Source organism: Trachinotus anak, unplaced genomic scaffold (genome assembly GCF_046630095.1).
Source record: "Trachinotus anak isolate AG129_WGS33_773 ecotype Australia unplaced genomic scaffold, CSIRO_AGI_Tana_v1 ptg000028l, whole genome shotgun sequence".
Lineage (NCBI taxonomy): Eukaryota > Metazoa > Chordata > Actinopteri > Carangiformes > Carangidae > Trachinotus > Trachinotus anak.
Window position 1 is genome coordinate 2,540,424 of NW_027273879.1, and position 27,761 is coordinate 2,568,184.

The window sequence follows — 27,761 nt, forward strand, 5'->3', positions numbered from 1 at the left end:
AATGGACGTACATGAATTTATTTTGTAATCCATTCACGTTTGAAGTGCTAGAAGTACTGACATCATGGTTCATTTTAGGTGGGCCGAACGGCTGAGCCGAAACTAACCATGACCCATAAAGCTGCATGATTACAACCCTGCCCAAAGGTCAGACGGGAGACAGGAGACGCTGCTCTCGACGTCAGTCTCAGTCTGTTGAGATTACAGAGAACTGGACCCAGCAGCATGTCAGCACGACTGTATGGATTGGATGAATCGGCTGTAATTTCTAGGAAGGAATGCCACTGTGTAAACGACCAATAAATGTTTAGACTCAGACAGGTTCTCAAAGCAAACCGTTACATCCACAGCACATTAGAATTTATTTCAGTGCCTTTATTTTAATGCAGTAAAGACAATAACCATTTCAAATGTAATGTCTCAAAAACAGTCCATTGAAGTGTTTTGAATGATAGTTCTTTCTTAGTTGGAGCCCTAGGGTAAAGCATCACTACCAGTTTTACAATTATACATGAATCATCTTATTATTCACTCAATGAATCAACTTATTGGTCAATAAAAACATTAGAAGCAGTGAAAAATGGTCATTAATGGTCGTTTGTGCAGATTTGTGAGTCCTATATAACCTCTTTTCTAACTTATTTTGTCCAAAACCCAAAGATGATCAACTTATTATGACATGAAATTAAAAAAAGAGAGTTACCCCTCCCCAGCTGAGAAGTGGGGACTTATAATTATCTGACATTTTTGCTTGAAAAATGACTTAAAAGATAAATTTGATGATCAAAATAGATTGCACACTGTCCGAACCCTGTCCACTACTAAATGATGTTCTACTCACAGCTAATATTTACATCTGAGTCAAATTTGAACCATTGAATTCTTGGCTTTTGTGCTTTAAAAAAATGAAAAAAAATTAATTGAATATTGTAATTTATTTGTTAATCAACTTGTCTGGGACTGTTTTCTGTGTTATTAAATCTTAATTTTTCATTTTCCTCTGCTATGTCGAAGCTAAAACTCTAAAACTTAGTTTCTCCAGTCCACGTTGTAAAATCAAACTTTTATTTATTTTTTTGATATAATGGCCACATGTTGAATCAAAGCTCAGAATAAGGAATTGGATCCTTTTAAATTGAGGAGCATCAGTATCTGTAACGCCTACTTTAATCTCCAACACAAGAACACCTGTGTTGTTTTAACAGTCGATGGTTTCCGTCTGGTCTGAGTCTCCTCACAGAGCCATCTGCTTGGCAGATTTACTTGTGAATGTGTTTGAGTCGTTCTACTATTTTTTGAAATTCTGTTTATTCTAAATGTCACTTTTCAGTTTCATTCTCGAGTCTTCGGAAGATGTCAGATTTACACACTCTAGTCATGCCAGCAGCAGAGGTGTTAGAGTTCTGTTGGTCGGTTGGTCCAGACTACAATATCTCAACAACTATCACGTATATTTTTTATAGAAACATAAGTGTAGAGAACAGCTACAATGCTAGTGTCCTTGTTCACATATACTTGTGTACTTTGTGTGTATGTGGAGGATTAAAAAGTACATCCACAAAGGGGCAGATTGGTGCCTAATCATCCCTGACCAAAAACAGAATATTCCCCTTGTGAACTTCCACTTTTGCACAATATAACACCATAGCGACACTACAGTGACACCATGAAGACATGATGGCAACGCCATGGCAACGCTTTCTTGATGTTGAGATCAGTCAGGTAGCAGACATGGCTGCTCAAGTGTCTTTATTCCATATGTTTTCAGATTGTCTTCTTGAAACTGTAGTTTGTTAATAATTTCACAGTGCAGTGGCTGGTCAGTAAAAACATTAGAAGAGACTCTAAACCTCTCTTCTGATTGGCTGACTGTTTTCTGAGTGATTGTATAAAAATATAACGGATTCAGGTAAACACTGATACCCAAAAACAAGCTATATTTGTGGTTTTAAGCACCAAAAACCATCTCAAACACATCTCAAACACATCTACCAAGTGGTTCCAGGTGGGCGGGGTTTGGGGCATAGCTGAGAGTGGTGGCTGCTTTGTTGTGACATCACAAAGTTCCAGAAGTTCTGACGGCTCATTTTAAAGCTCAGTTTCTGAATACAGGCTGTGTGCATTTCTCTGTGGACTGAGGCTTTGATACTTTCACAGTATTAATATAGAACCTAGACCTGCTTTATAATCACAAACACATGTACATCTACCTTTAGACTGGATGGGACCTTTAAACCATTTGATTTTGTTATTCACAAGAAGCATCTGCTGATGAGAACCAGGCCTCGTAAGTCAAATTTCAAAAGACTTACGAAGAATAGTTGATTAGCATGAAGCCAAAAGGGTCAGAGCCATTTCAGAGAGTTTAGATCTTCATCAGTCCACAGTTCAACAAACTCAAAAGCAGGAAACAGAGTGTGTGAGGAGTCCTGTACAATCCTGCCTGCTGTTAGGTGGAGAGGGCTCTGACAGGGAGTCCAATAATTCTGGAGCAGGCTGTGACTGTGCAGGCAGTTGCTGTAGTGGAGGCTGATGGAGTGGAACCAGCAGGACATGGAGAATGTCACGACACTCTCGATGACGGAGTAGTGAAAGGAGGGAGGATGTTCGTGCTGACCCCAGAGGAGCTGGAGGTTGGTCATTTTATGACCAGTTAATGCAGAAAACCAGGTCACATATTTTTTCTTGCCACTGTAACTTTCAAACGTTCAGTGGTTTGTAGCTGAACCACATGTGCCGTATTGCAGTGTGCGTGAAACACCTGTGGAGTCTTAAATTAAAAGGGGCCATGGTGTGACCTATGTACTCTGCTCTGCACACGTTTTCTCACTGTCTGAGTGAGGGCCGTCCCTCAGATCAGACCCCTGGGGTCTTCTGAGGCTCAGGAGAAGACTGATTTGATGAATGGTGGCAGATTTTATGATTTTTATCATCCTGCCGGTGAATGGACCCTTCTTCAGCACGTACCTCACCTCCGTTTCACACATGCACATGTTTCCTGTTTTGCATTACAAGACCATACGGTAAGGACTCCTGTCGTCAATGAAAAGTGGCAAATCTTCTTAGCTCTGTTGTGCCATCAGATTAGTCGGGATTTATTGTTTGAGTCCATTATTTTGATTCTTTCTTTTCCTGCTTGTTTTTAAAAACAAGGCCAAGGATAACAATTTCTTTTTTACTTGTTTGTTGAATGTATATTATATAGTATTGCATCTGTATATTTGGGAAAAAAATCTGAGGTTATATATTAATAAAACAATGATTTAAAATAGATCTGAAAAGTTTACTCTAGTTTGATGACAGATTTTCAGCATAAATACCAAACATTGTGAAGATTTGCTGTTTTTCTTGGTCTTATCCAGTATAAGCTGAATATCTTTAGGTTTTATGAAACAATGATGTGTAATGTTCAATGTTTTCTGACATTTTAAAGACTGAATGATTTATTGAATCAACATCATCAATCAGTTGAGGCCCTAATTTTCAATATGGTGAGAATTACGATGACAATTGCTGACAACTTGACCACAGAACTAATTACCTATCATTCACTGTCCCTTTAGATGCATGGCTCCAGGAGACGTAGTTTACAGAGCGACAAAGTCCACGTCAGGAGGAGGTTGGCGCGGATGGATGGGTCAACAAAACACAGGAATATGACACATGTTCGATTCCCATGTGAAAGTAGCAGTTTATGTTATTTCTATTATCCATGACTGTTCGACAAAGTAAACCACTTTATTATTGTAACCATGACAACCAAGGTCCAGTACGCCTGCCGCTGTAGGGGCCCTATTTCAGGAGACACTCCTATGGGTCGTATCAGAGGGTTTAAAGGAAAAACAACGTGTGTGGTTGTTGAGGTTGCAGGACTTGTTGCTCTGGGGATGGAAATGTCCGTCTGTTGCAAAACTGGCAACAGACAGAAACGCTGAAGAAGAGCCAAGAGCTGAAACATGTTTGTTTCTGTTTGCTGCTGTGAACGTTACCAGTGATTTATACTTATTTGTGAGCACCAGTTCTTTTGTTGCAGGTGTCCGTCTGTTGGTCAGTCGGTCCAGCGCTCTGCTCCAGTCTGAAATATCTCAGCTATTTGATTTATTACTATTAAGACTCTGTGCAGATATAAATGTTGCCTGGAGGATAAATCGGAATAACGCTGATGATCCCAAAAAGAGTTTTCTCCTCGCTCCGACAGCAGGTTGGCATGCGTGGGTTTGAGTGAAATGTCTCAACAACTATTTGAAGGATTGTAAAGACATTGAGAATTCATGACGAACTAATGACATTCCCATCAGCCTCTTGGTTTCTATAATGATGGGACTCGTCCATTCATTAGTCTTTGTGTAAACAGTGTTGAAGGAAAACCTCAAACAGTCCTTTAGTTGCTGTCTGACATTGCCAAGGGTAAATGTGAAGTAGCCTGCTGTTACCAGGCGGCAGTTACTTAAATTAGCTCAGTTAATTTAAGTTGTCTTTTACACAATCAAACAAAACAACATGTTCTTCTACTTCTTCCTAACCAGCCCTGATCAGACTCACTTTAAGGATTTAACCCGATGCTTATCCTCATCTAATCATATTAAGGTTAAACTGTGTGGAGACTGTGTCCGTATGGTGGCATGTTGCCCGGCTGAGCTTTAAGTAGTCTTGCAGTTTTATAGTCAAGTTCAGCTGGTATCACACATTCCCTCACGGCAGCTTGCTTTTATTTTAATCGAAGATGGCCGGACGCCAAAGTTAAATATGTGTCTGTTTCCTGCTCGACCCATCTGTTAAATGTATGAAAATGTAATCGTGTCTGCACAAGAAATAACTGGGTCTGAGCGAGGAAACATTTCCTTTAGGAAATACAGACTGGCCTCTCCGTTACATGTCCACTTTTACTTTAAGCTTTGATGATGGATAATTACTTTAACCATTCAGTCAGAGCATGTGTCACAGATTTATTCGTTTAATGCTGCTTGGTCTTGCATCACTTTGACAGAGCTGGAGAAGGATTCACACTGTGAAATCAGGAGTGTGGGAATAAGGATGGAACGAGGGAGGATTTCCTGAAATTCGACATAAAATTTGATCAAAGCTTCAGATTTATTTTTGCAGCCTTAATCGTGCAGAAGCAAATCATAAATCATTACTTCAGAGTTAATATGGTTGAAGGAGAAACGTCTGTCTGCTGTCTACAGTCTGACTTCACTTTCCCGTCTTTCCCCTCTAATTTTCCTGCACAACCACAAGCGCTGCTCGCTCTGTCATGACTCCCAGTCACATTGGCATCTCATTTAAAGGCAGCAGCCCGGCTCTGCATCCATTAGTTACAGTAGAGGGAGGGAGGGAGGGAGAATGACGACTATTTAAGGGGTTGGAGTTTAAAGCGAAAGCAATGGGGGTCAGACCTAAACACTCCTCACACTTTAAAAGACATTTACTCCCACTCTCTCGCTCTCTCCCTGCTCTTGACTCGCTCGCTCTCCTGCTCTCTCTCTGTCTGTCAGTGAAGGAGCTGAACCCCAGCCTGAGCTGTGAACGCTGAGGGGAGATAAGGAGCTGGCTGAGGGAGGACTGACAGAGCTGCCACCTTTGCTGGTGAGGCTGCAAGACAGAGCAGTGACACAGACACAGAGCACAGCATCGTTTTCTCCGCTTCACTGAACCTGTGAAGAACAGCTCGTCTTACCTGCAGGGGCTCGTGGGAAAAAAAGTAGATTACACTCATACAGGTAAGAAGATATGTTTATGCATTTCTCTGATTGGACAAAAGTCAATTTTGGTGACTTTCTCATGTGTTTGTTTATGCATGTTTGATGTTTTTAGTCACATGCATCATTGCATCAAATGCAAACTGCATTGCACGTCAATGCGACGCCATAAGGTATTGATTACAGTTTAATATTTGCAAGTACATTCTTGGTGTATTCTGCAACTTCTTCCTCAGTCTGACACACACAGCAGCCAATGCAGAGATCAGAGGTGATGACTGACTGCTGAGGGAGTGAACATGTGGAAGAGTTATCCACATCTTTGATCACCTTTAGTAGAAGCGGCCAGCAGCCAGTGCATGCTTCACGGCAGAAAAGATTATCACAAAATATGTTGGGATATAGATCAATAATCTGAAAACTAAATATAAAAACTCTCCATCTGTGTGTGATTGTGTGTGCGTGGGGGCAAAAAAAAAGTATTTGCATATGTGTCCCTCTGTCTGCTGAGGTTGTGCAGCCCTATGATTCATCACATTACCTTGGGCAGTGCAGTTCAGTTTTCATTGTGTGTCATTTTTCCATCGTGGAGATTAAATGGAGGGAAAAACTGCAGGATTTGCGAATGTGGGCAAGGAGAGAAAACGCCTCATGCATTCAGTCCATTAGCTCTGCTTAATTGAGATCAAAGTCTAGCATGATGTTGGTTTTAACTTCTGTTTTATCATTTGTGTGGTGGGTTTTAGTCCACATTCAGCAAAGAAATGATTTCATCTGAAGATTACAATCACTCAGTTCCTCTGATGTATCCCAATCTACACAATTCTTCAACGCATATCTAAAATCCACATCATATCCCATCTGCAGCTATTTAGGCCAGGATGTTTTACAGCCTCTCTGCTATGTGCAGGCTGCCCTGGGATGTGTCTGTGCAGCAGGGTATGAAAGGTGTCCTGGTGAACAAATCTCTGTCAGAGGGACAGCTGGTTCAGGAGCCTGAGATCCCCCAGGGCTCGGCCTACACTGTTTTCCTCTGCGTGACCTCTACACAAAGAGCCAGGGGTTGATCGTAATTCAACATCACACGCCTCTGCATTTCATGTAAAGCGTGTTAGATTTTTTTTTTTCAGTGTCCCAAATTCCAGGCTCAGTGGAGAAACAGAGGTGTACTTGTGTTGCCTGAGAGTGGTGACACTGAGGGTGAGTGAGGGCACTGGACTGGACTAATCCATGTCTGTTTTTCATTTAAGCCAGATGTTATGAATGAATTCGACAGTACAGAATATTCTAATATGTAGATTATCACATTGCAGGTGCAGTGTCAGCTTGTTCAACATTATAAATCTGTCTAGATTCAGGGTTGTTGGGTCTGAGGGGGACTGAGCACAGATGGCTGTTTTGTAAGTAGATGAATTTCTGGCTAATTAAAATCTGTTCTTATTTTCTTCCCGTATATTCAGACTTTTTCTGTGTTTTATTTGAAGTGTTGATCTCCATCAGAAGATATGATTGTGGTTTTAAGAACCAAAAAACCCTCTCAGTGTAGTTTTACATCTCCTCTCTCAGGGTTCTCTCTGGAGCTCTAGTGACAACAGGTCAGTGAGCCAATCAGAAGAGAGACTCAGAAACCTCCCTTCTGATTGGCTGACTGTTTGTTGAGTGATTGAATAAAAATGTAGCAGTTCAGGTAAACACTCAGAGAAACCAATGGATGGTGGATGGTGGGTCCAGGTGGGCGGGGCTTGGGCGGGGCTGAGGGCATTGACTGCTTTGTTGTGACATCACAAAGTTCCGGAAGTCCTGACAGCTGGTTTTAAGGCTCAGTTTCTGAATACAGGCTGTGTGCATTTCTCTGTGGACTGAGGTTTTGATACTTTCACAGTATTAATATAGAACCTAGACCTGCTTTATAATCAAAAAACACATGGACATCTACCTTTAGACTATATGGGACCTTTAAACATAAACCAGTGAAGAAATATCCTCTAATATCCTGCACAAAATTAAATTTGCACACACCGTTATTTCATTTTTGATTATTCTGCTGATTATTTTTCAGCAGAGTAATGGAAAGTTGTGTCAATCAAATGTGAGGAAATGGCTAATAAAAATGTCCATTATAATCTGAAACAGCCCAAAGTGACATATTCAGGTTGCTTGCTTTGTCCAACCAACGGTCCAAATACCCAGAGATATTCAGTTTACTAACATATACAGGTACCGCAAAGAAAAGCAGCAACTCCTCACAGTTTAGAGGCTGGAACCAGAAAATGTTTGACATTTTAGCTTGAAAAATGACAAACACGTGTAACCTATCAAAATAGTTTAATGATCTAATCGGTTCAGCTCTTGAATTGGGGAGCGACCCCATGCTTGAAATTGAAACTGAAGTCTGCATCCTGTTCAGGCTCACCTGGGGAGGCAATACAGCGCAGCTCTATTACTCTTAAAGGGCCACTTGAGGATAAGTGATGTTAATGAGGTGTTGCAATGTCTGTTATTGTTGTGTTGGCTACAGTAACTACTCTAATTAACTTTTTTTAGATGATTTCCAGCTGTTCCAAAGGCTGTGAGAATCAGATTTCTGCCATTCATGGAAAATAAAAAAACTAAAATGTCACAGATGAACAAACAAGCAGATGCACTGGTTTTATGTTCACCGCTGACCAGAGTTCTGACACGCTACTGTCAGCCACAAATGCTTTCCATAAGCAGTGTGTCCAGACACTGTGCCTGTATTGTTCTCATGGACATGGATGGTTTAAATCACGGAGTCAAATGAGGAGGACGAGCGCGGCCCATCGTTGTGGTGACTGCACAGACAGATGATCAGAAACAACTGATGAGACAATTAACCATTAGATAATGTATGCAGTGGCACTTTCAGTTTTACTAAAGGTAGAGGTAACTGAGCTATTGTTTGGCCACAGGACAAGTACCTCATGCCTTTTTTTTTTCTTCGACAAAACAGATGTCGTCAGTCCAGGGCCAACATTCCCAGTTTCTGTTTTCCACGTGGGAAAGTTCCCCTCTTGCTGCCAACATGGGGGAAGAGCACTAAAGCTACAGAAATTCTGGATTATAGCTTAGTGAACAGGTTATATTTATTTCAATTTTCTCTCCAGATTGTCTTCCCACATCCCCATAGTCAAATGAAATGTCCTTACTCAACCCCTCGGTCTGCTCTGCTTGGATTTTTACTGTGGGCACTGCTGCTTTCATCGTGTTTAACTTTGCAATGTCCGTGAATATAGATGAGTGGCTGCAGCCATCACATCCCCTCTATATAAACAGGAGATCTACAGGTTTAGAAAAGTCTTAAGAAGCATTAAATTCAGTTCCCTCAACCAAAAAAGGGCTTAGGAAGTATTAGAAGTCTGAAATTTCACAACTTGAATGTTTTTTCTTTCTTGTGTGATGTACACAGTAACATTAGTGGATGTCTGTAGATGTTTAAACCTAAACCAAGTGCAACAGTGGACTGCTCAGCATGAGGCTGTGTAATATTTAGCAGACACTGTTGCTGTTGCTAGCTACAGTAGCTAAGAAGGTTAATCCAATGCAGGCTTAAAGGTCCCATCCAGTCTAAAGGTAGATGTCCATGTGTTTGTGATTATAAAGCAGGTCTAGGGTCTATATTAATACTGTGAAAGTATCAAAGCCTCAGTCCACAGAGAAATGCACACAGCCTGTATTCAGAAACTGAGCCTTAAAACCAGCCATCAGGACTTCTGGAACTTTGTGATGTCACAACAAAGCAGTCACTGCTCTCACCCATGCCCCAAGTCCCACCCAAATCTTGCAATCTTGCAAGATTTGGTTTCTCTGAGAGTTCACCTGAAACCTTTATAAACCTATTATAATTCAGTCACTCAGCAAACAGTCAGCCAATCAGAAGAGAGGCTCAGATCCTCTCTTCTGATTGGTTGACTGACCTGTTGTCACTAGAGTTCCAGAGAGAACCCTGAGAGAGGAGATGTAAAACTACACTGAGATGATTTTTGGTTCTTAAAACCACAATCATATCTTCTTATGGAGATCAACACTTCAAATAAAACAGCACAGAAGTGTAAGATATGGGACCTTTAACATTTAAGAGAATTAAGATTAACTTAGGTGGAGACTATAAAACACCCGGAAAGTCTAAATTATGGGACTATTGTTTTCTATTTTTAATCCCTCCATCAGTAATCAATATTTGGCCTATTTTACCAATAGCTAATTGAGGCACAAGCAAGAACATCTTTACCTGAAACACATGCCAGCGAGAGCAATGTAGAGGATTTTAAAGGATTCATTCTTTACCTCCAAAACTGCAAATTATCAGTTTTTGACTCCTGTAAAGTTTTCTAGAGGGAGATCAGACACATATTGTGAGACCTAGTTTTCAGATTTACAGCACCAGACATAACCTACCTTTATCCTGTCACTCGCCAGATGTGCAAGAACTCGTGAAACTCTAGCTCAGTTTCAATATCTGCGCCTTAACACATTACGTGAAGGAGTGTATAAATGCTGGGAAGGGGCAACATGAAGAAAGAAAGGTCAGGTCAGAGGGGAGGTCAAAGAATAAAGGAAAATAAGAGGATTGATGAGAGGAGTCTTGACTCATACCAACCCCAGTTTAAAGGCACTGTGGTGACCGTTTTTCACACTCATCAAGTTGATATGGGGAATACAAAATGCTGCCTGTCATCCAAGTATAATAGAGTTTTTTAAAAAATGAAGAAAAATCAGAAAGCAAAGGACAACATTGAGTCATCCTGAGCTCTGATCTGCATGAAACCACCAGATTTCCTGTCGGCTTGTAGGACACATGCTGTTTTTTACAGACCGGTGGCTGACAGCCCACAACTTGTCACATCACTGTCTGTTGATTCCTTAATATGTTATAGTGGTTTTCCCATGTATAAATCATAGGCATTCCTTACTGGAAAACACATGGCAGTCTTCCACATAATTTGGAACAGAAGTGAATACACACAGGCTCGATCTGCCCATTAATCCTGAACCACTGTGTCAATAATCTTAGCAACAGCAGCAACAGTGGACAAGTATAATTTAACTTAAAAGTCTACTGAGGTTCTGATATTCTAGAAGAAGATCCACTGGGATGGAAAGATTCCTGTGTGAACTTGTTTTCACATCATCGAGACATGTTGAATGCAGGGTTATAATAGTTTGGGATTTTTCATTATGATTCATGATGAAAAAGACATGAAACAACTCAAAAACCCAACAAACTTTAAAGGTTTGATGCATTTAGGTGAACCAAATGAAATTTTACTCATCAATGAACTGGAGTTATCGCTGCAGTTAATTAACAATAAGATACTTGACGTCATCAATACAGTGAATGTACTGATCATACACTGAGAGCCAATCAGCTGTAAGATACCGCTCCATCTGGCACAGCTGAAAAACTGGAAGATACATTTCATCTCCACCCAAAATACTCTTAGGCTTATATAAATAAAGTGACAAGGACATTTTCTCTATCATTTCAAATTTTTTGAAGTTAGTTTTGTAAACATGCAATACAGTTTCAGTTTTTGTTTTTTGTTTTGTTTGTTTGTTTTGATAGCCTTGTTTTTATTTTTATTTCAGTTTATTTTCAGTTAATAATAAGTGTGAAATGCTGCAGAGTGACAATATAACATTATATTCATTCAATTTGGGTTTTATTCCAATCAAACGATGGTGTTTAACCGACATAAGACCTCTATAGATGTAGGAGAGAGAGATAAGTGTGGATTAGAATGGAAATTATTTATGAGCTGGGGCCTTGATCTTTTTTGATTTTGTATCTCTGGAGGATGAAATATGTCTTTCTCATAAATAAATGAGTGTTAAGGGAAAAAAAAGAAAATCAAAAAAGATATTAAAAAAAGAGATAAAAAAAGAGAACGCAGTCATGGTAACACTGAAATGCAACAAACACTTGGCTGAGCCTTTGTTGGACATTTATCTCAAATACTTTCCACAAGTCTTCATGAGAACCTAAATCCAAGTGCACCACATGCCTTTTTATATCTATAACTGCACCAACAATTCTCTTCTGGAAGTCGTTTTTCATCGGTTTACACGTGCGAGCGCCGTCAGCAGCTACTAGTCAAAAACTGGACCAAATCCTCCATCACTGGCAGACATGCAGCCTCTTTATAGTGGTGTAGTTTGCTTCCTGCCAGATATCAGTAGCAGACAAGCATAAACCAGAGGTACCACGTCTTGTCTGGTCTGGATGAGACAATTATCACAAGATACTGTCGTCAGCCAGGCTGACGGATGAAGGAATAAGTGGTGAGAAATACACAGCAAACTTCACCTGCAAATTCTAGTGCCAAAAACTGCAGTTCCTCGAATGTCCACTTAAGTCTGGCTCCAGAAGTGAGTCAGCCCCCACAGCCCCTCCCATGTTAAAATGTCCAACTTTACAACAGAAATAAACATGTTTACAAAAAACAGTTTTGGTCTCTATGGCTAATTTCCTCCTTCGTGACGACTGTACAGGGTGAAACTTTAACTTTAACTCACCTGTTTAAATTTTATTAAGGCTTAAAGTTATGCATAACTGAGTGCGTGGCCGCTTTGAGTGACAGGTGAATGAGCGTATCCTTGCCACAAACCTGCATGCACTGAAGTCTCTGCTCCACACATGCCCCACCTCTTTGCCCATTTTTGGATTAGCCAGGAGTTAGGGGCGGAGTCAGGCACTGCCAAGATGGCGACGGTGGAGCAGCTTGCTCTGAGCTTTAAAACCGCTCTTCAGAAACCTGTGTGATGTCACAGAGGCTACGTCCATCTTTTTTTTTTTTTTTTACAGTTGATGCATGTAATTGTGTATTGGTGACAGTTTCATTGCTTTTGTTATATCATAAGAAAAGTCTTTGATGCCAGGATGTTTCCAATAGTGAGGAAGAAGCCAGTACTGTACTGTACATAGTAGTCTGTAGTACTGTGGGCCTTTGTATTGATTTTCACTATCCTGTGCTTAACCAGATCCATTGGAAACTTAGCAGTGAGTAATCTGAGGAGGCTTTCCCACGCTGAGGAAGAAGCTTGTCATTAGTTCTAGTTTGTCTCCCACAAATTATAGGGTTCCTCATGTCCAGTTGATGAAGTCATCTGAGTGATCCGTGGGTGAGGAGGAGTGGTGTGTATGGGATGAATTATGACTCTTTTTTTTCGGTTTTCCACATTATTTTACCCCATTATATGTATAGACACTGGAGATCTTTGCCATTATGCTATAACATGCAAAACAAATCTACAAATATGTGGAACAATGCTGTAAAAGAACTTGATGTGCCAGCACAACTGTGGATTGTTTGGTATGTGCTCTCCCTCCCTGGTTAACTCTCCAAGTACTGAATTTAAATTCAGTTTGACATAGCGACAAGTATCTTTATTGCTTTTTGCTTTTTTGACCTTTTAAGAAGTTCTGCAAATATATGAAATAACTTGGACAATAAGCAGATCAGTGGTGTATTTGGTCACTGTAGCTCTGTCACTGCTGACTAAAAAGTAGCTGGATTTAATCTTATGATTTAATATATTCACTTCTGTTGTGTGATGATAAAGATTCTTATGGCTGCAGCAGCAGCTCGAGGTATTCTGCAGTTCCTCAGCGCAAACAGTTTTATCCCTGAGGGCAGGTTTAAGCTTAAGAAGAAGAATTTGGAAGTTGGCTCCTTCTGACCAAGCTGCAAGGCAAAAGTGTTTGCATCATAGAGAGGGTGAATTCTGTTTGAATACGGTGATAACGGCGCACAATTTCACACAGTCTCTCCTGGAAGTCATTCACTGTGTCGCACTCAGTTGTTCACACGAAAAGTGACAGAAATAGTTGTGTCAGATTGGAACAAAGAGAGCTGAGGGAGAACCCCGGCTCCTTTATCACCTCGACACAGCTAACCAATCAGGGCGTGAACTGCGTGTGAATGCACAGACTTCCCCTAATTCAGCATCAGAAAAGTATGGGGAGAGAGCTATTCAGCCATCCTATAAGCTGTGCATATGTTAGTGAGTTGCAGGCAGTTCAACCAACCTTTGTTTTGTTTGAATAGTTTTCAGAGAAGAGTTAAATTGTCCAGTTATTCACAAGAAAATAAAGATTAGAGCTGTGGTTCCCAACCATTGGGCTGCAAAGGTATTATTGTATATATAATGTTTTTAAATGTTTTAAAAATTAAATGACCTTTAGAAAGGTTAAACAAGAAAAAGGCTATACTCAGAAATATTTTTTATTTTGTGATCTTGAGGATCTATCTTGAAGGAATAAGAACAATTATTCTGTTTCAAGATAGTGGAGCTTTGTAATGATGAGATAACAGAATAAGAAAGAGGCAAAGCAAATTATTCCGTTCAGAGATATAAGATAACCGAATAAAAAATATATTAAAAAAACTATCTGTGACTATGGCCTTTCTTGGCTTCCATATGCTTATCACTGTGATAAGTCAATGATAAGAACTCTTATGTTGCTGTTGGACCACATCGTATACTTGTTTGATATCTCAGTCTCCCATCAAACTAAAAAGAAAAATAGAGCTTCCCCTCATCATTAAAGTAAAAAGAAGGCAGTATTTTGTGTCCATATTGGTTTGGGGGCAGATATGGACCACCAACACTTTCAAGTGGACTATGTGTTGGAACAGGTTGGGAACCACTGCATTAGAAGTCTGGAAAATCGTTCTTCTCCTGTTTATCATTTTGAAACTGCACAGATTTATTTTGTGACCTTAAGATTAGAAAAGATTTGATCCTGGAATCCATTGTTGATGATTTTCAGGATTTCCACTTACTCCATCCTTCAAGGAATGAGCCAGTTCTTTTGGATCTCATTGTTGTGCTGTAATTGGTATCATTGCAGTATGGGTCTGCTGATGAACTCTACGTGCAGATAGAAGGTTTTATAAGGTGTTGTCCTATAGAATAATTGTGTTTTCTTGAATGTTGAATATTCAGCATTAAACTTTACATTGAGATTGCATTTGTCTGATTGTGTGTTCTCTGTCTGTTTTCCAGAGTCTTCACCTTTAACCAGGATTGGCCTTTATTCAGAGGTTCACCTGATATTCATTTCATTATATCCATAAATTCCTATCCCACACTTAGCATGGGTACAAGAGGCCTTCTGGGCTGCCTCCTCCTCACTGCTCTGCTCAGCTTATCAAATGCTGGGCTCGTGAAGAAAATCCTACGCCATCGGCGGCAGACCCTGGCACCCCCTAAAGAACATAACATCACCCTGCCCACTGCAGACCACCCTGTGGTTTTCAACCACGTCTATAACATCAATGTTCCCGCCAGCTCCCTGTGCTCGGTCAACCTGGACGCCCCGGAGAGCACGCAGCTCCTTCCCAAAGACTCGCCGATCTCTTCAGGCCATCACGCCACCGAGCACACCATCGAGGGGGAGAACCAGATCGTCTTCACCCACCGCATCAACATACCGCGGCAGGCGTGTGGTTGCACTGACGACTTGCCCGGCCTGAAAGACCTCTTGAGCCGGTTGGAGATGCTCGAGGGAGAAGTTTCGGCTTTGAGAGATCAGTGCAACGGTGACGGGACCTGCTGCAGTGCACAGGTCACAGGTAGGTGTGATGTGTCTGTCAGTCATATTTGTGTGTTACAGCCAACACAGTAAAACAATCCTCTATTATCAGATTTTGCGTTGAAAAGTCCTCCATTAAGAGTAATACACAACCCCCACGAGTCTCCTTCAATGTAAGACACATCTGTTCCATCCATCCTGTTGAGGAGCTCTTTTGAATCCAATGAGGGGGTGTAATCTTCTGTCATACAGTGAAGACCAACAACTCACCAATGAATTTGAATAATTTGGCTCCAAAAACATGACATGCAGTAGCTGTAACATCAATGAAAGGAAGGAGTAGTTCCCAGAATAAGTCTTGGAACCATTTCTCAATGATGCACTCTTTGACGTTTTTGGAAATACACTTTTCTTGCTGCGAGTAAGAAAATGGCACACAACCAAAAAATAATCCTGCACGCTCCACCCGTGCAAAAAGCTGCAACTTTTGAAATTTTGGACCGATTATCGAAGCAAGACATAACATGTTCATTTGTGAGCTTCAGAGGTGGTGGGAGGTGGATTTTTGTTACCTTTGGACAGAACCAGGCTGATTGTTTCTCCATGACCAGCAGATAACCATCTGTTGGCTGTTGTGTGGTATTAATCTTCTCATCTAGAGCTTAAGTCAGAAAATAAGATTTCCTAAAATGTCACACTAATGCTTAGAAGGAGTTGATTGTATTTAAAAAAAAAAACAAAAAACTGTGCCACAGAGATGATATTATTCCGCAAAACCTTTGAATTCAGCCATTAGAAAACAGAAAAATAAAATGAATATCAAAACATTTCTTTACTTTTTTTTATCAAAGGTGAGGTGGGAACAAAGCCCTACTGCAACGGTCATGGAAACTTCAGTGCTGAAACCTGTGGCTGTGTATGTGAGCCTGGCTGGAAAGGACACAACTGCACTGAGCCAGAGTGTCCCGGTAACTGCCAGGACCGGGGCCACTGCGTGGACGGAAAGTGTGAGTGCTTCAAAGGCTTCTCCGGAGAGGACTGCACACTCGTGGTCTGCCCTGTGGACTGTGGAGATCATGGCCGATGTGTGGGCGCCGTTTGCGTCTGCTCGGATGGTTACTTCGGCGAAGACTGCTCTCAGACCAAGTGCCTCAACAACTGCCTAGGCCGCGGCCACTGTGACGATGGAGACTGTGTGTGTGATGAACCCTGGACTGGCTTCGACTGCTCCGAACTCATCTGTCCCAAAGACTGCTACGACCGTGGGCGCTGTGTGAATGGTACCTGTTTCTGTGATGAAGGGTTCACCGGGGAGGACTGCGGAGAACGCACCTGTCCCAACAACTGCCAAGGCAATGGTTTCTGCATTGATGGCCAATGTGTCTGCACTGCCGGCTACACCGGAGAGGACTGCTCTCAGCTCACCTGCCTCAACGACTGTAACGGCAGAGGTACATGCTTCAACGGGATGTGCATCTGCGACTCGGGCTACCAGGGCGAAGACTGCAGCCAGCTCACATGTCTGAACAACTGCAACAACAGAGGCCAGTGCATAAATGGACAGTGTGCCTGCGATGTTGGTTTCCAGGGAGAGGATTGCTCCGAACTCTCCTGTCCCAGCAACTGCCTGCACAGAGGGCGCTGTGTCAACGGCCAGTGTGTGTGTGAGGAAGGCTTCGCCGGGGAGGACTGCAGCATCAGGACCTGCCCCTCCAATTGCTACGGCCGTGGGGAGTGTACAGATGGACGTTGCGTATGTCATGCAGGCTTCACCGGCGAGGACTGCGGAGAGCTGAGCTGCCCCAACAACTGCAGAAACCGCGGACGCTGCATCGACGGGCAGTGTGTTTGCGATGAAGGCTTCGCCGGGGAGGACTGCAGCCAGAAAGCCTGTCCCAACGACTGCCTGGCCAGAGGTTACTGTGCTGACGGCAAGTGCGTCTGTCAGGAAGGCTACTCAGGAGATGACTGCTCTGTGCTCGCCTGTCCGGACAACTGCAACAACAGGGGGCGCTGCGTCAATGGAAGGTGCACATGTGAGAGTGGATATGAAGGAGAGAGCTGTGCAGAGCTGAGCTGCCTCAACAGCTGCCAGGACAAAGGCCGCTGTGTGAATGGTCAGTGCGTGTGTGATGAGGGGTACATCGGAGAGGACTGCTCAGAAGGTAAGAAGCTCTCTTCAGTTCAGTGAAAAAAAAACATACACAAGCAAAGGATTTGGCACTTCACAGTTTCTGACAGTTTCCATGTGTCAACTGAATGTACTATAAAAGCAAATCCAGAGTGATGTCATTTCCTTCTATTCTCAAACTTCACTCACCACTCATTCTGAGAAACTATTTTAGAGAATATAAAAGAGGTTTTCAGTTTGTGTGTTGCACTTTGTTCGCACTTTTTTGGCAGTTCTTCACACCACAACCAGATGTGGCTCTGGAGTTTGCATTAGCTCAATGTGGTGGATATTTAGTGACTGAGGGTATGAGAAACTATCCAAGACACCACCCTCAGTTTTTTTTCCCTTTCATTTTCCAGTGTCTCCTCCAAAGGACCTCATTGTCGGCGAGGTCACCTCTGACACAGTGGACCTGACCTGGAACAATGAGATGTTGGTGACAGAATACCTTGTGACGTATGTGCCCACCAGTCCCGGGGGTCTCCTCCAGGATTTCACTGTGACTGGAGACAAAACCTCCGCCACGGTCAAAGAGCTTGAACCTGGCATCGAGTATCTGATCAGCGTCTATGCCGTTCTGAGCAACAAGAGGAGCATCCCTGTCAGTGCGAGGGTGGCTACAGGTACCACGCAATCTCCATGCTAGGTTACTGAGAATACATATGAGAATACCTAAGTTGATAACTGTTTTGATTATTTTTGTTTGCATCCCTCCAGATCTCCCACGACCAGAGGGTTTAAGGTTCAAATCGGTGAGAGAGACCTCAGTAGAGGTAGTGTGGGACCAGCTGGACATCTCCTTCGATGGCTGGGAGATCTATTTCCGCAACACGGTCAGTCTGCGCATCTCTTTTGAAGGCCTGCCCAGGGTTTTATTAACCGCCAGGGAAAAAATGAGAAGTGATAAGCTATGCCAGTTTATTGGAAGTGTCAGCAAAACACGGATTTATTTCAACGCTAACCATTAAAATTGCTTTGACATATGGAAAACTTCAGTGTGGGCAAGTCTGGACGTCATAGAGCTGCGGGTAAATCTTTTGCTTTGAATCTGAGCCAGTAACTTTTTGAAAAGAAATGCAGTGCCAGCTGATAAGACAGGCCTCTGCAGAGTTTTTACCCATTTTTAAATATGTTGTCCTTTCCTGACCTCTGTGCTAATTTTGACAATGGGCTGTGTGATCTGCTTCACTACATATCAGTTCTCTGTCAAGGTAGTGATGTTCATGATGTTATCAGGCCCAGATAACATAGCTTTGTTCAAAAGGAGAATCATAATTGCTGAAGATATTCTATTTGTTCTTTTATTGTATAAGTGGCAAAAACTGGCAGTGTGGTCTCTTAAAGGTCCAAATTGTACAATATTTTGATTATAAAGCAGGTCTAGGTTCTATATTAATACTGTGAAAGTATCAAAGCCTCAGTCCACAGAGAAATGCACACAGCCTGTATTCAGAAACTGAGCCTTAAAACCAGCCGTCAGGACTTCTGTAACTTTGTGATGTCACAACAAGGCAATCACCATTCTCAACCATGACCCAAGCCCCGCCCACCTGGACCCACCATCCAACCTTGCAGGATTTGGTTTCTCTAAGTGTTTACCTGAAATCTGCTATATTTTTAATGGATCACTCAGAGAACAGTTGGCCAATCAGAACAGAAGCTCAGGGTCTCTCTTCTTATTGGCTGACTGACCTGTTGTTAGTAGAGCACCAGAGAGAAGCCTGAGAGAGGAGATGTAAAACTACATTAAGATGGTTTTTGGTTCTTAAAACCACAAATACATCTTCTTATGGAGATCAACACTTCAAATAAAACACCACAGAAGTGTAAGATATGGGACCTTTAACATTTAAGAGAATTAAGATTAACATAGGTTCTGGAGAAACCAGATTATTTACATTTCTGTGAAAAATACCAAATGATAACAGTGTCTTCATCCAAACCCACTCTGAACAAAACTATGCTGAACTTCCTGTTTTGAACTGAAATGTAGAATAATTAAGACGACCACAGTCGGCGCATGAAAACGTGTTATCTGATTTCTTGTGTGGCTGCAGTTAACAGGATGTTTTACATTAGTATATCTATTATGTGTCTGTGCAGAAAGAAGAAAACGGAAAAGTTGTGAGCACACTTCCACCCTCTCAGAACCAGTTTCTCCAGTCAGGCCTTGGACCAGGACAAGAGTATGAAGTCTCTGTCAACATCATCAAGAACAACACCAGAGGACCCCAGACATCCAAAACAGTCACTACCAGTGAGTTTCAGCCTAGAAACTATTTTCCTTAGCAAGCAGATTATTTAGAGTCAACAGGTATAATCATAGATGTTCAGAAACATCTAGCTCATCATAATGATGAAGTTCTCGGCAAAGATACCATGATTGTGTCATTTTCCCGCTCTCTCTGGCAGTTATGAGCAGTTAGAGGAGGGTAGAGTACAAATAATCTCCACATTACTTGAGCACAGTAAAAAAATACATAAATGTCAGAGAGTGAAATTCCATAATGAAGAGAAGAGTAACAACAGGAAATCCCCGCTGGCTCTCCACAGTTCCATCTAACAGATTTAGGTGAAGAGTAATAACTCAAACCAATTGAATCTCAGCCTAGCTTGACCAGTAGTTGTTTTGTTTTTTCCACTCTCACTTAATCTTGCTCTTAGCTCTTGTCTTCTGCTCACTGAAACTTTTATTGCAGTGTTACTCCATACATTATGTTGAGAAATCCTTCCAGTTCCTTGTGCAATCGCTATGGCACGCCAGGCCAAATAAATGTCTTTGTGCATGGAAAAACCATTTAGTTTACAAGTCTGTGTCGATGGACTCCCCTGGGTATCGCACCATTTCATTTCTGATGTCATTTATTTGTAGAAGCTGAAACTAGACACAGCTCCCAGAAATGAATGATAGCAGTAAGGTTAAACCTTTCATACCCAGAGGTCCTTTTAGCACGGCTCCAAAACATGGAGGGAAGATGTCTCCTCCACATGTAAACAGAGAGATTTATCAGGTAGTAGACACAATGTCAGGCTGGAAGGGAATCAACTTTTCCTGTGTTGATCCAGGCTCTTGTTTTGTCTTATGAGAGAGATGAGTTGAGTTTTACAAGGGCTGTTATATGTACAGTATCCTGGACTCAAACCTATATAGACTCAGACTTGTGTTATCTCCCTTAATGACTCTTACTATTTTTCACTCCTGCCACCTACCACCCTCACCTGAACTCCCACCCACCCTAGAGATTGACGGCCCCCGGCAGGTGGAGGTGAAGGATGTGACGGACTCCTCTGCGCTGGTGAGCTGGTCTCAGCCAGTGGCTCCTATGGATAAAGTCACCATGTTTTACAGGCCCACCTCAGACCCCTCAGATGAAAGCAGTGCAGAGATTTTCCCTCCAGACAAGCAGTACAGCCTGGACAGTCTGAGGCCAGACACTGAGTACACGGTGTCGCTCATCTCCAGGAGCGGAGACGTCACCAGTGACCCCGTCACCACCACTTTCACCACAGGTAGAAAGAGACTCTGAGGCTTTCTTCTGATTGGCTGACTGTTGTCTTAGTGCTCAAATAAATATAGCAGATTTCAGGTAAACACTCAGAAACTAAATCCTGCAAGATTGGATAGTGGGTCCAGGTGGGCGGGGCTTGGGGTGTGGCTGAGAGTGGTGACTGCTTTGTTGTGACATCACAAAGTTCCAGAAGTCCTGACGGCTCGTTTTAAGGCTCAGTTTCTGAATACAGACTGTGTGCATTATGGACCGAGGATTTGGTTTGACCTCGTGTCTAATAATAGTTTAAATAATAAATTCAGTGTGTGTGTATAAATCTAAAGTTTGTGAGCAGCAAGTGATATGCTTATAAATATATCTATCTCAGCCCTGGATGCCCCAAAGCAGCTGCAGACTGTGTCCCAGACAGACAGCAGCATCACTCTGGAGTGGACTAACAGTCAGGCTGATGCTGGCAGCTATCGGGTGAAATACAGCCCCATCTCTGGAGCAACTCATGGCGAGGAAGTGTTCCCACGAGGACCAGGAGACACCACAAAAGCCACTATCACTGGTAAGGGTAAAATAGACAGAGATTTATTAAGTATGACTGCACACTACACCCAAGGGGTAATTTTCCTTCTGTCTCTCTGTACGGCAGAGCTAAAGCCAGGGACGGAGTATGGGATCGGTGTGACTGCTGTGAAGAAAGAGAGAGAGAGCCTCCCAGCTACTACAAATGCAGCAACTGGTGAGAGATGCTGCCGAGCAGCTGTCCAAACACTCGTCCGTCACTCCACTTCATAAATACACAGATGTCCAACGTGGGTGAAAATAATGCGAGGAAAGTGATTTATGAGCATGTAACAGAAGTGAACACTTAAAAATGAGAGCGAAAAATGTATCGTCATACAGTTTACATACTCTCTGTTTTACCTCACTCACCTTCCGTCAGACATCGATCCCCCCAGAGACTTTGAGGAAGTCGAGTCCACAGAGACCTCCCTCACACTGAGGTGGCAGAAACCTCGGGCCAAGGTCAGCGGCTACAGGCTGGTGTACGTCTCCAGAGATGGCCAGGTTGAGGAGGTGGAAAGCCCAGCCACAGCGACGAGCTACGTTCTGTCCAACCTGACTCCAGGAATGACCTACACTCTCACCTTGACTGCAGAGAGGGGACACAAGACGAGCACACCTGTCACCCTAACTGCAACCACAGGTGGGTGGGGAACAACTTTGCTACAATTTGATCTTAGAATGATTTAAAGACAGATCATTTTTCCTTTCAGTAACCTCAAATTAATCAGGATTGAAATCTTAAGGATTAAAACTTTAAACTTTAGGTTTTAAAATTACTAATTACTAAGTTTTGATGACTGGAAAATAAATCCGCAGGCAACGATCACAAAGAAAATGAGATGCGCTTACACCTAAGTTATGCTTTCTTGATTTGTGCCTTTTTTTTTTCTTGTAGCCACTTTCACATTTTATTTAGCTGGCTCAGACGACCGTGAGCTAACGACTCCCACAGGCTCGGAGGACAATGTCATTAGCTTTGTGTATTTAGACCCCTCTGAGTCCCAGTTCTCTGGGAGGGAGCCTGAGGATGAGCCTGGAACGCTGACTGTTTCAGGCATCACGTCTGATGGATTTGACATCTCATGGAGACTAAAGGCTCACAGCATTTATGATAGTTTTGCAGTAGAGTATAAAGACACTCAGCGATTATTGGATGTGAGAGAGGTCCAACTTCCTGGAAATGCCACTGGCTCTAGAATCGAAGGCCTGACGGCATCAACAGAGTATCAAGTAAAACTTTATGGAATAACAAGTAGCCAGAGATCTGCGCTGCTCGAAGCTGTTGCAGTCACAGGTATAAGCTTCTCTTTTAGACCGAATATTGATGAAAGACACTTCGTCTTGGTGTTGTTTAACAGCCTCTCCTTTCAGAGGAGAATTATGTTTAAAGAGGTCAGATAGTTTCTTAGATCAGAGCAGTGACATGATTTGCATGCTGCTATTTTATCAAACAAATGTTTTTATCATAACCATCATCTGCGTAACCTCGAGCATGACACAGTGTGATGACAAACCCAACAGAGATGATTTTATTTTCCCACAAAAGCTCATGTGACCTCATCCCATCTGTCATCTTCCAAGGCTTTAGAACTGCAGCAAAATGTTGTTCAGGTTCAGTGGGTTACAGAACATCGGCTGCCCTGATGTCTCTTTGCATTTGAGCTTGTAAATGCAACCATTTGGCAGTCTGAAAGCCTTGTGCCACTAATTCCATCCACATCATCCGTCGTTTTCAGCCCCATTTACATAAATAAATGATTCTCTAGCAGACGGAGAAAATTACACCATATGTCACTCGCATGTCAAACAAGTGACTCAACAGTCAGGAGGATCAAAATGGCTGTGCATGGCTTCTTCATCCATTTGAAGACAACTGTGTACTTCCACTCTGGTGGACTACTCAGCACCTTCAAAAATTAATGGCACTGGCTCGAGTGTCATTAATGCCTTAGCTGTTGCTTGATGATAAAAACCGTGGTCCTGGAAAAACAGGTCTCAAAGACAAGAGAAAATGATGCAATCTTCACAGGAATAAGGTAGATCAAGGACAGAATTGTGTGCAGAATTATTTCATTTGAATTCAGTGTTTTATTCTTATTTTAACCCAGTTTTTTCTTCACAGGTTGTTTCTTTCTCTCTTATCAACAGAGCCAGTAACAAATTCATACTTTAACCTGCTTTTATTTACTGTAGCACCCAAGCCTACTTCTCCAGATGTACTTACGCTGAGTATCAAAGAAGCCCCAACAAGCCCAGAGTCTGCTCCGGATAATCAAACAATTCAAAACCCAGATCCCCTCCACCCTGTAAACACTGAGGCTCCTCCCGCTTCCGATACTGGTGTGATGAGCTCCGGGGCTGAGCCTGAGAGCTCAAACCTGGACGTACTGACGAACCTCAGAGTCACAAATGTTACCTCCACTAGAGTAAGCTTGGCTTGGTCGGCGCCTGATGAGGCGTTCGATAGCTTTTTGGTGGAGCTCAGTTCTCCATCAGGGGTGACGCAAGCTAATGTGACCACATTACCAGGAAGTTTGAGGAAGGCTGAAATAGAGGGTTTGACGCCCTCTACAGACTATGATATTACATTGCAAGGGCTGGTGGAAGGAAAGCGATCTTTGCCTCTCAAGGTTTTTGCTATAACAGGTACATGAAGCAAATATTTCTTTTTTTTAGGCATTCATCACAACCCATCATCATCATCATCACATCCATCTATTTTTCTATGCTCTGATTATTTCAGGATGGCTGCATGGTAACTTTTTTCCACAGATGGTTTTATTTTAAAAGTCTATATTCTTTCATCCCTTATTTTCTTTTGCTTAAACCTCTGACCCTATTTACGATGAAGTTTAAGGGCCACAAAAAACTGAGAGAGATTTTGAGATTTAAGTCAAACATTGAGACAAATTTGTATAATATTTCAAGAGTTAAAAATTTTGAGAGAGAATCGTCATAATATCTTGAAAATAATGTTTGATGAAATATTTCACAAAAACAAGATTTAAGTCACAATATATCATAATTAAAGTCCTAAAATTTTGAAAAAACACTATCAAATTCATAATAGATAAAAGATAAAAGTCACAATATTTAGAGGAAAAAGTTGTAATATTTTAAGATTAAAGTCAATATTTGTTAAAATTAGAGTCATGATATCTTGAGAATTAAGTTGTAATATTTTATGTTTCAGGTCATAATTTAAAAAAACTGACATAAAAGTCGTATAATTTAGAGATTAAAGTAATTTAATATCAACTCTTTTCTCTGAAATATTATGATGTTTTTTCTCATAACTTTTAGTTCTTGACTCTATTCTAGTAATAGTTTGATTTTAATTTCAAAATCTCTCAAAGCTTTTTCCTTAAGCCTGGTTCTAACAATCTGGTGTACTTTATGATGAATAATGTGCCTTGAAAAGTTATGTGAGAGTAATTTTTATAATCCATCTTGCCATTCAGTTGACCCCACTCTGATCTGTCTATCTACCAGAGGAGCTGAAGCCCAGGGTGGTGAACCTCACCATCTCTGACATTACATGGGACGGCTTCACTGCGTCCTGGAGCCCCACGGGTGGGGAATTTGACAGCTTTGTCATTGAGGTAACAAACTTGGAGAATTTCGCAGAGAGCCAGAACCTGACACTGTCCGCAGACGCTTTCAGCCTGGGCATCTCCGGGCTGAATCCCAACACCAGCTACATGGTTGGCCTGTATGGGATGTATCAGGGCTCCTTCCTTGAACCCGTGTACAGTGAAGCCGCCACAGGTACCTGCGACCTGCAGCGTTGCAGAGTTTTGTCCTCTAACTCTTTAACTTCCTTTCTTTCCATTGATTTTTTTAAACTATCTCTCTATTTCAGTCAGTATCTGTGAAGCACACACAGACACATACTAGACCCTCTGTTGTCCCACTCACAGTGGAGCGTCGGCACCTCGCTGCATGAAACGAGAACAACATAATAACCTCATTCCTGTTTCGTCATCTATGTCCATCACCCTGGCCACAGTGTACTGAACTGCTTCATCTTAACCAACATGCCATCAACCATTCTTTACCCTCCAGCCACTGTTTCTGTCTAGCTGAGAGAGGGCAGGGTGATGGGCGCCTCATCGCTGAGCAAACGCCCCTCAAATGTTCACCCTTACCCTGGACTGCTGTCTCCATCCCAGTTACCAAAGTGCATGAAGTCCCCCTCTACCATCCCCTGCATCGTGGTCAGGTTTGACGCTGATGTGCTGCAATGATTGCAAAAGCAAACCAATAACTTTCACCCTCCCCTGCCCGTCATACAGTGACCGCGTGATCATCTCATTTCATCCCATCAACCCTCATTCAGTGTGTAATTGATTAACCTTGAAAGATCATTTGCCCGTGGATGTGTAAGTGCTCACTGTATGTGTGAGTTTTAGTGACATTTGAGCTCTGTTAGTTTGCGTGAGTGACACTGAGATAGTTTAGTTTTGTCGATTCTGATAAAGTTTATTTTGACAGAACTTCAAAGTAAATATCCTCATTTCCTTTTGAACTACTAGGTGGCAAATGATTAAACCCTCTTGTCCTTATCAAGGTAAAATGCTAATCATTTAATCTGAGGTTAACAGTAACGCCACCTTGTTTTACATCTGACTAATGCCTGAACTGTCTACTGCATGCTTGCCTGTAATTAAGTAGTTGTCATTGCATGTAAAAATATGTTCTTGTAAGTTTAACTTTATCTGTTTCCTACTCTGCCTTGAACTGCTCTGGTGCAACATTATGCAGAAATGACCCTGTTCTCATCATTAACTGATCAACTGCATGATCAAATCTTGCTTCATATGCATGAAAAAGACTTTTAGTCCTATCATATTCCTCTCTTAACCACATTTCACATTAAAATCAACACAAGTGTTTTTCAGCTATTTACCACAAAGGCTTTGTGTCTTTCCCCTTGGCATTAGATGTTTCTCCATCTTATTATTATTATTATTATTTTAAAGAAAAAATAGGTTTAATTGGTTTAAAGCTGCTAAGTGAACTATGGTGGTAGAGTTTCCATATGCAAAAACCTATGCATGTATTTAATCTTTTATTAAGCTACTCAGACTATCAGGAATTGGAAGTTGGTGGTGGTGAGTCTCCTGTAACACTATGCACATGTTTATATGATCAATCAAACCAACCAACTACCAGTCGCATATTTTGTATATAAGTTAGACATAGTGAAAGTGGTTTTGATGAAAATCTAATGATGGTTTCTTTCTTTAGTGAATCAGCCATTGGTTGGCAAACTATATATCTCAAACTTAACATCAGAGAGCTTTTCAATCCTATGGAACGCCACTGAAGGAGAGTTTGATGGTTTTATCCTGGAGATTATTGATTCTGATTGGCTGATGGAGCCAAAGGAATATAACATATCCCACAATGTTAAGTCCCACGACGTCACAGGGCTCAGGCCCAGCACTGATTACATAGCCTACCTCTATGGAACTTACAAGGGATCCCGAACAAGAGCTGTCACTATTGTTGCATCAACAGGTATTTTGATTCTATGTGTATTTATTATTAATCTTACACATAATAGGGTTGTGTATTACTAGCTTTTAAATATTCCTTAGTTATCACTTGCTTTGTAAAGTTGGGCTTGTTTGCATACACTGGACTTTCAAATAGAGACAAATACATGCTTTCTATTGCAATAAATGAATATATACTATATTTTTCTCTCCCCTGTAGCTGAAGAGCCTGATTTATCCAGGCTAGTTGTTGCTAACATTACCTCAGACAGATTCTCTCTGTCATGGCGGACAGGAGAGAAGGCTTTTGATAACTTTATAGTAGAAGTCAGAGAGTCTGCTTTGCCCTCGCAGGCAATGGGGCGCGCTCTGCCAGGAGATGTGCGCTCCACAGTCATGGCCGGGCTCAAAGCGAGCACAAGCTACAACATAAAGCTGTACGCCAGCACTGGTGGCAAGAACACACAGCCTCTATTTGCTGTAGCTTCAACAGGTATTGCACTACACGTATTTCTTTACACTGCATGTACCAAACACATTGTTACGTACCGGTTCTCAGCACAACATAACTGAAAAGCCGTGTTCTGTTGTTTTATTCAGAGGATGTCCCACAGTTGGGGCCCATAGCTGCTTCATCTGTGAGCCCACATAACCTCAGCGTGTACTGGAGCACTGTGTCAGGCCATTTTGATGGCTTTGTAATCCGGGTCAGTGACTCTGAGCAGCAGTCTGATACGCTGGAGTTCAGACTGACTGGTGAAATCC

The 27,761-nt window shown here is 41.9% G+C and overlaps 1 protein-coding gene across 6 annotated transcripts in view; it reads left to right on the forward strand.

Annotated features, from left to right (window-relative positions):
- Window positions 1-5,385: 5,385 nt before the first annotated feature.
- tnca (tenascin Ca) overlaps window positions 5,386-27,761 on the forward strand; it is a 31,598-nt gene continuing 9,222 nt past the window's right edge. Inside the window, exons 1-14 of one of the 6 annotated variants that reach the window (XM_071466743.1) lie at window positions 5,386-5,720; window positions 14,727-15,295; window positions 16,107-17,420; window positions 17,788-18,051; window positions 18,146-18,261; window positions 19,532-19,685; window positions 20,669-20,938; window positions 21,305-21,490; window positions 21,578-21,667; window positions 21,872-22,135; window positions 22,391-22,789; window positions 23,689-24,141; window positions 24,988-25,263; window positions 25,358-26,861. In XM_071466743.1, coding sequence (XP_071322844.1) covers window positions 14,818-15,295; window positions 16,107-17,420; window positions 17,788-18,051; window positions 18,146-18,261; window positions 19,532-19,685; window positions 20,669-20,938; window positions 21,305-21,490; window positions 21,578-21,667; window positions 21,872-22,135; window positions 22,391-22,789; window positions 23,689-24,141; window positions 24,988-25,263; window positions 25,358-25,392 — 4,299 coding nt within the window. In that variant the 5' untranslated portion in view covers window positions 5,386-5,720; window positions 14,727-14,817 and the 3' untranslated portion in view covers window positions 25,393-26,861. Of the gene's footprint in view, window positions 5,721-14,726; window positions 15,296-16,106; window positions 17,421-17,787; window positions 18,052-18,145; window positions 18,262-19,531; window positions 19,686-20,668; window positions 20,939-21,304; window positions 21,491-21,577; window positions 21,668-21,871; window positions 22,136-22,390; window positions 22,790-23,688; window positions 24,142-24,987; window positions 25,264-25,357; window positions 26,862-27,761 lie in introns of those variants that run through there. The other 5 variants (XM_071466744.1, XM_071466739.1, XM_071466740.1 and 2 more) reach the window with 5 other exon arrangements.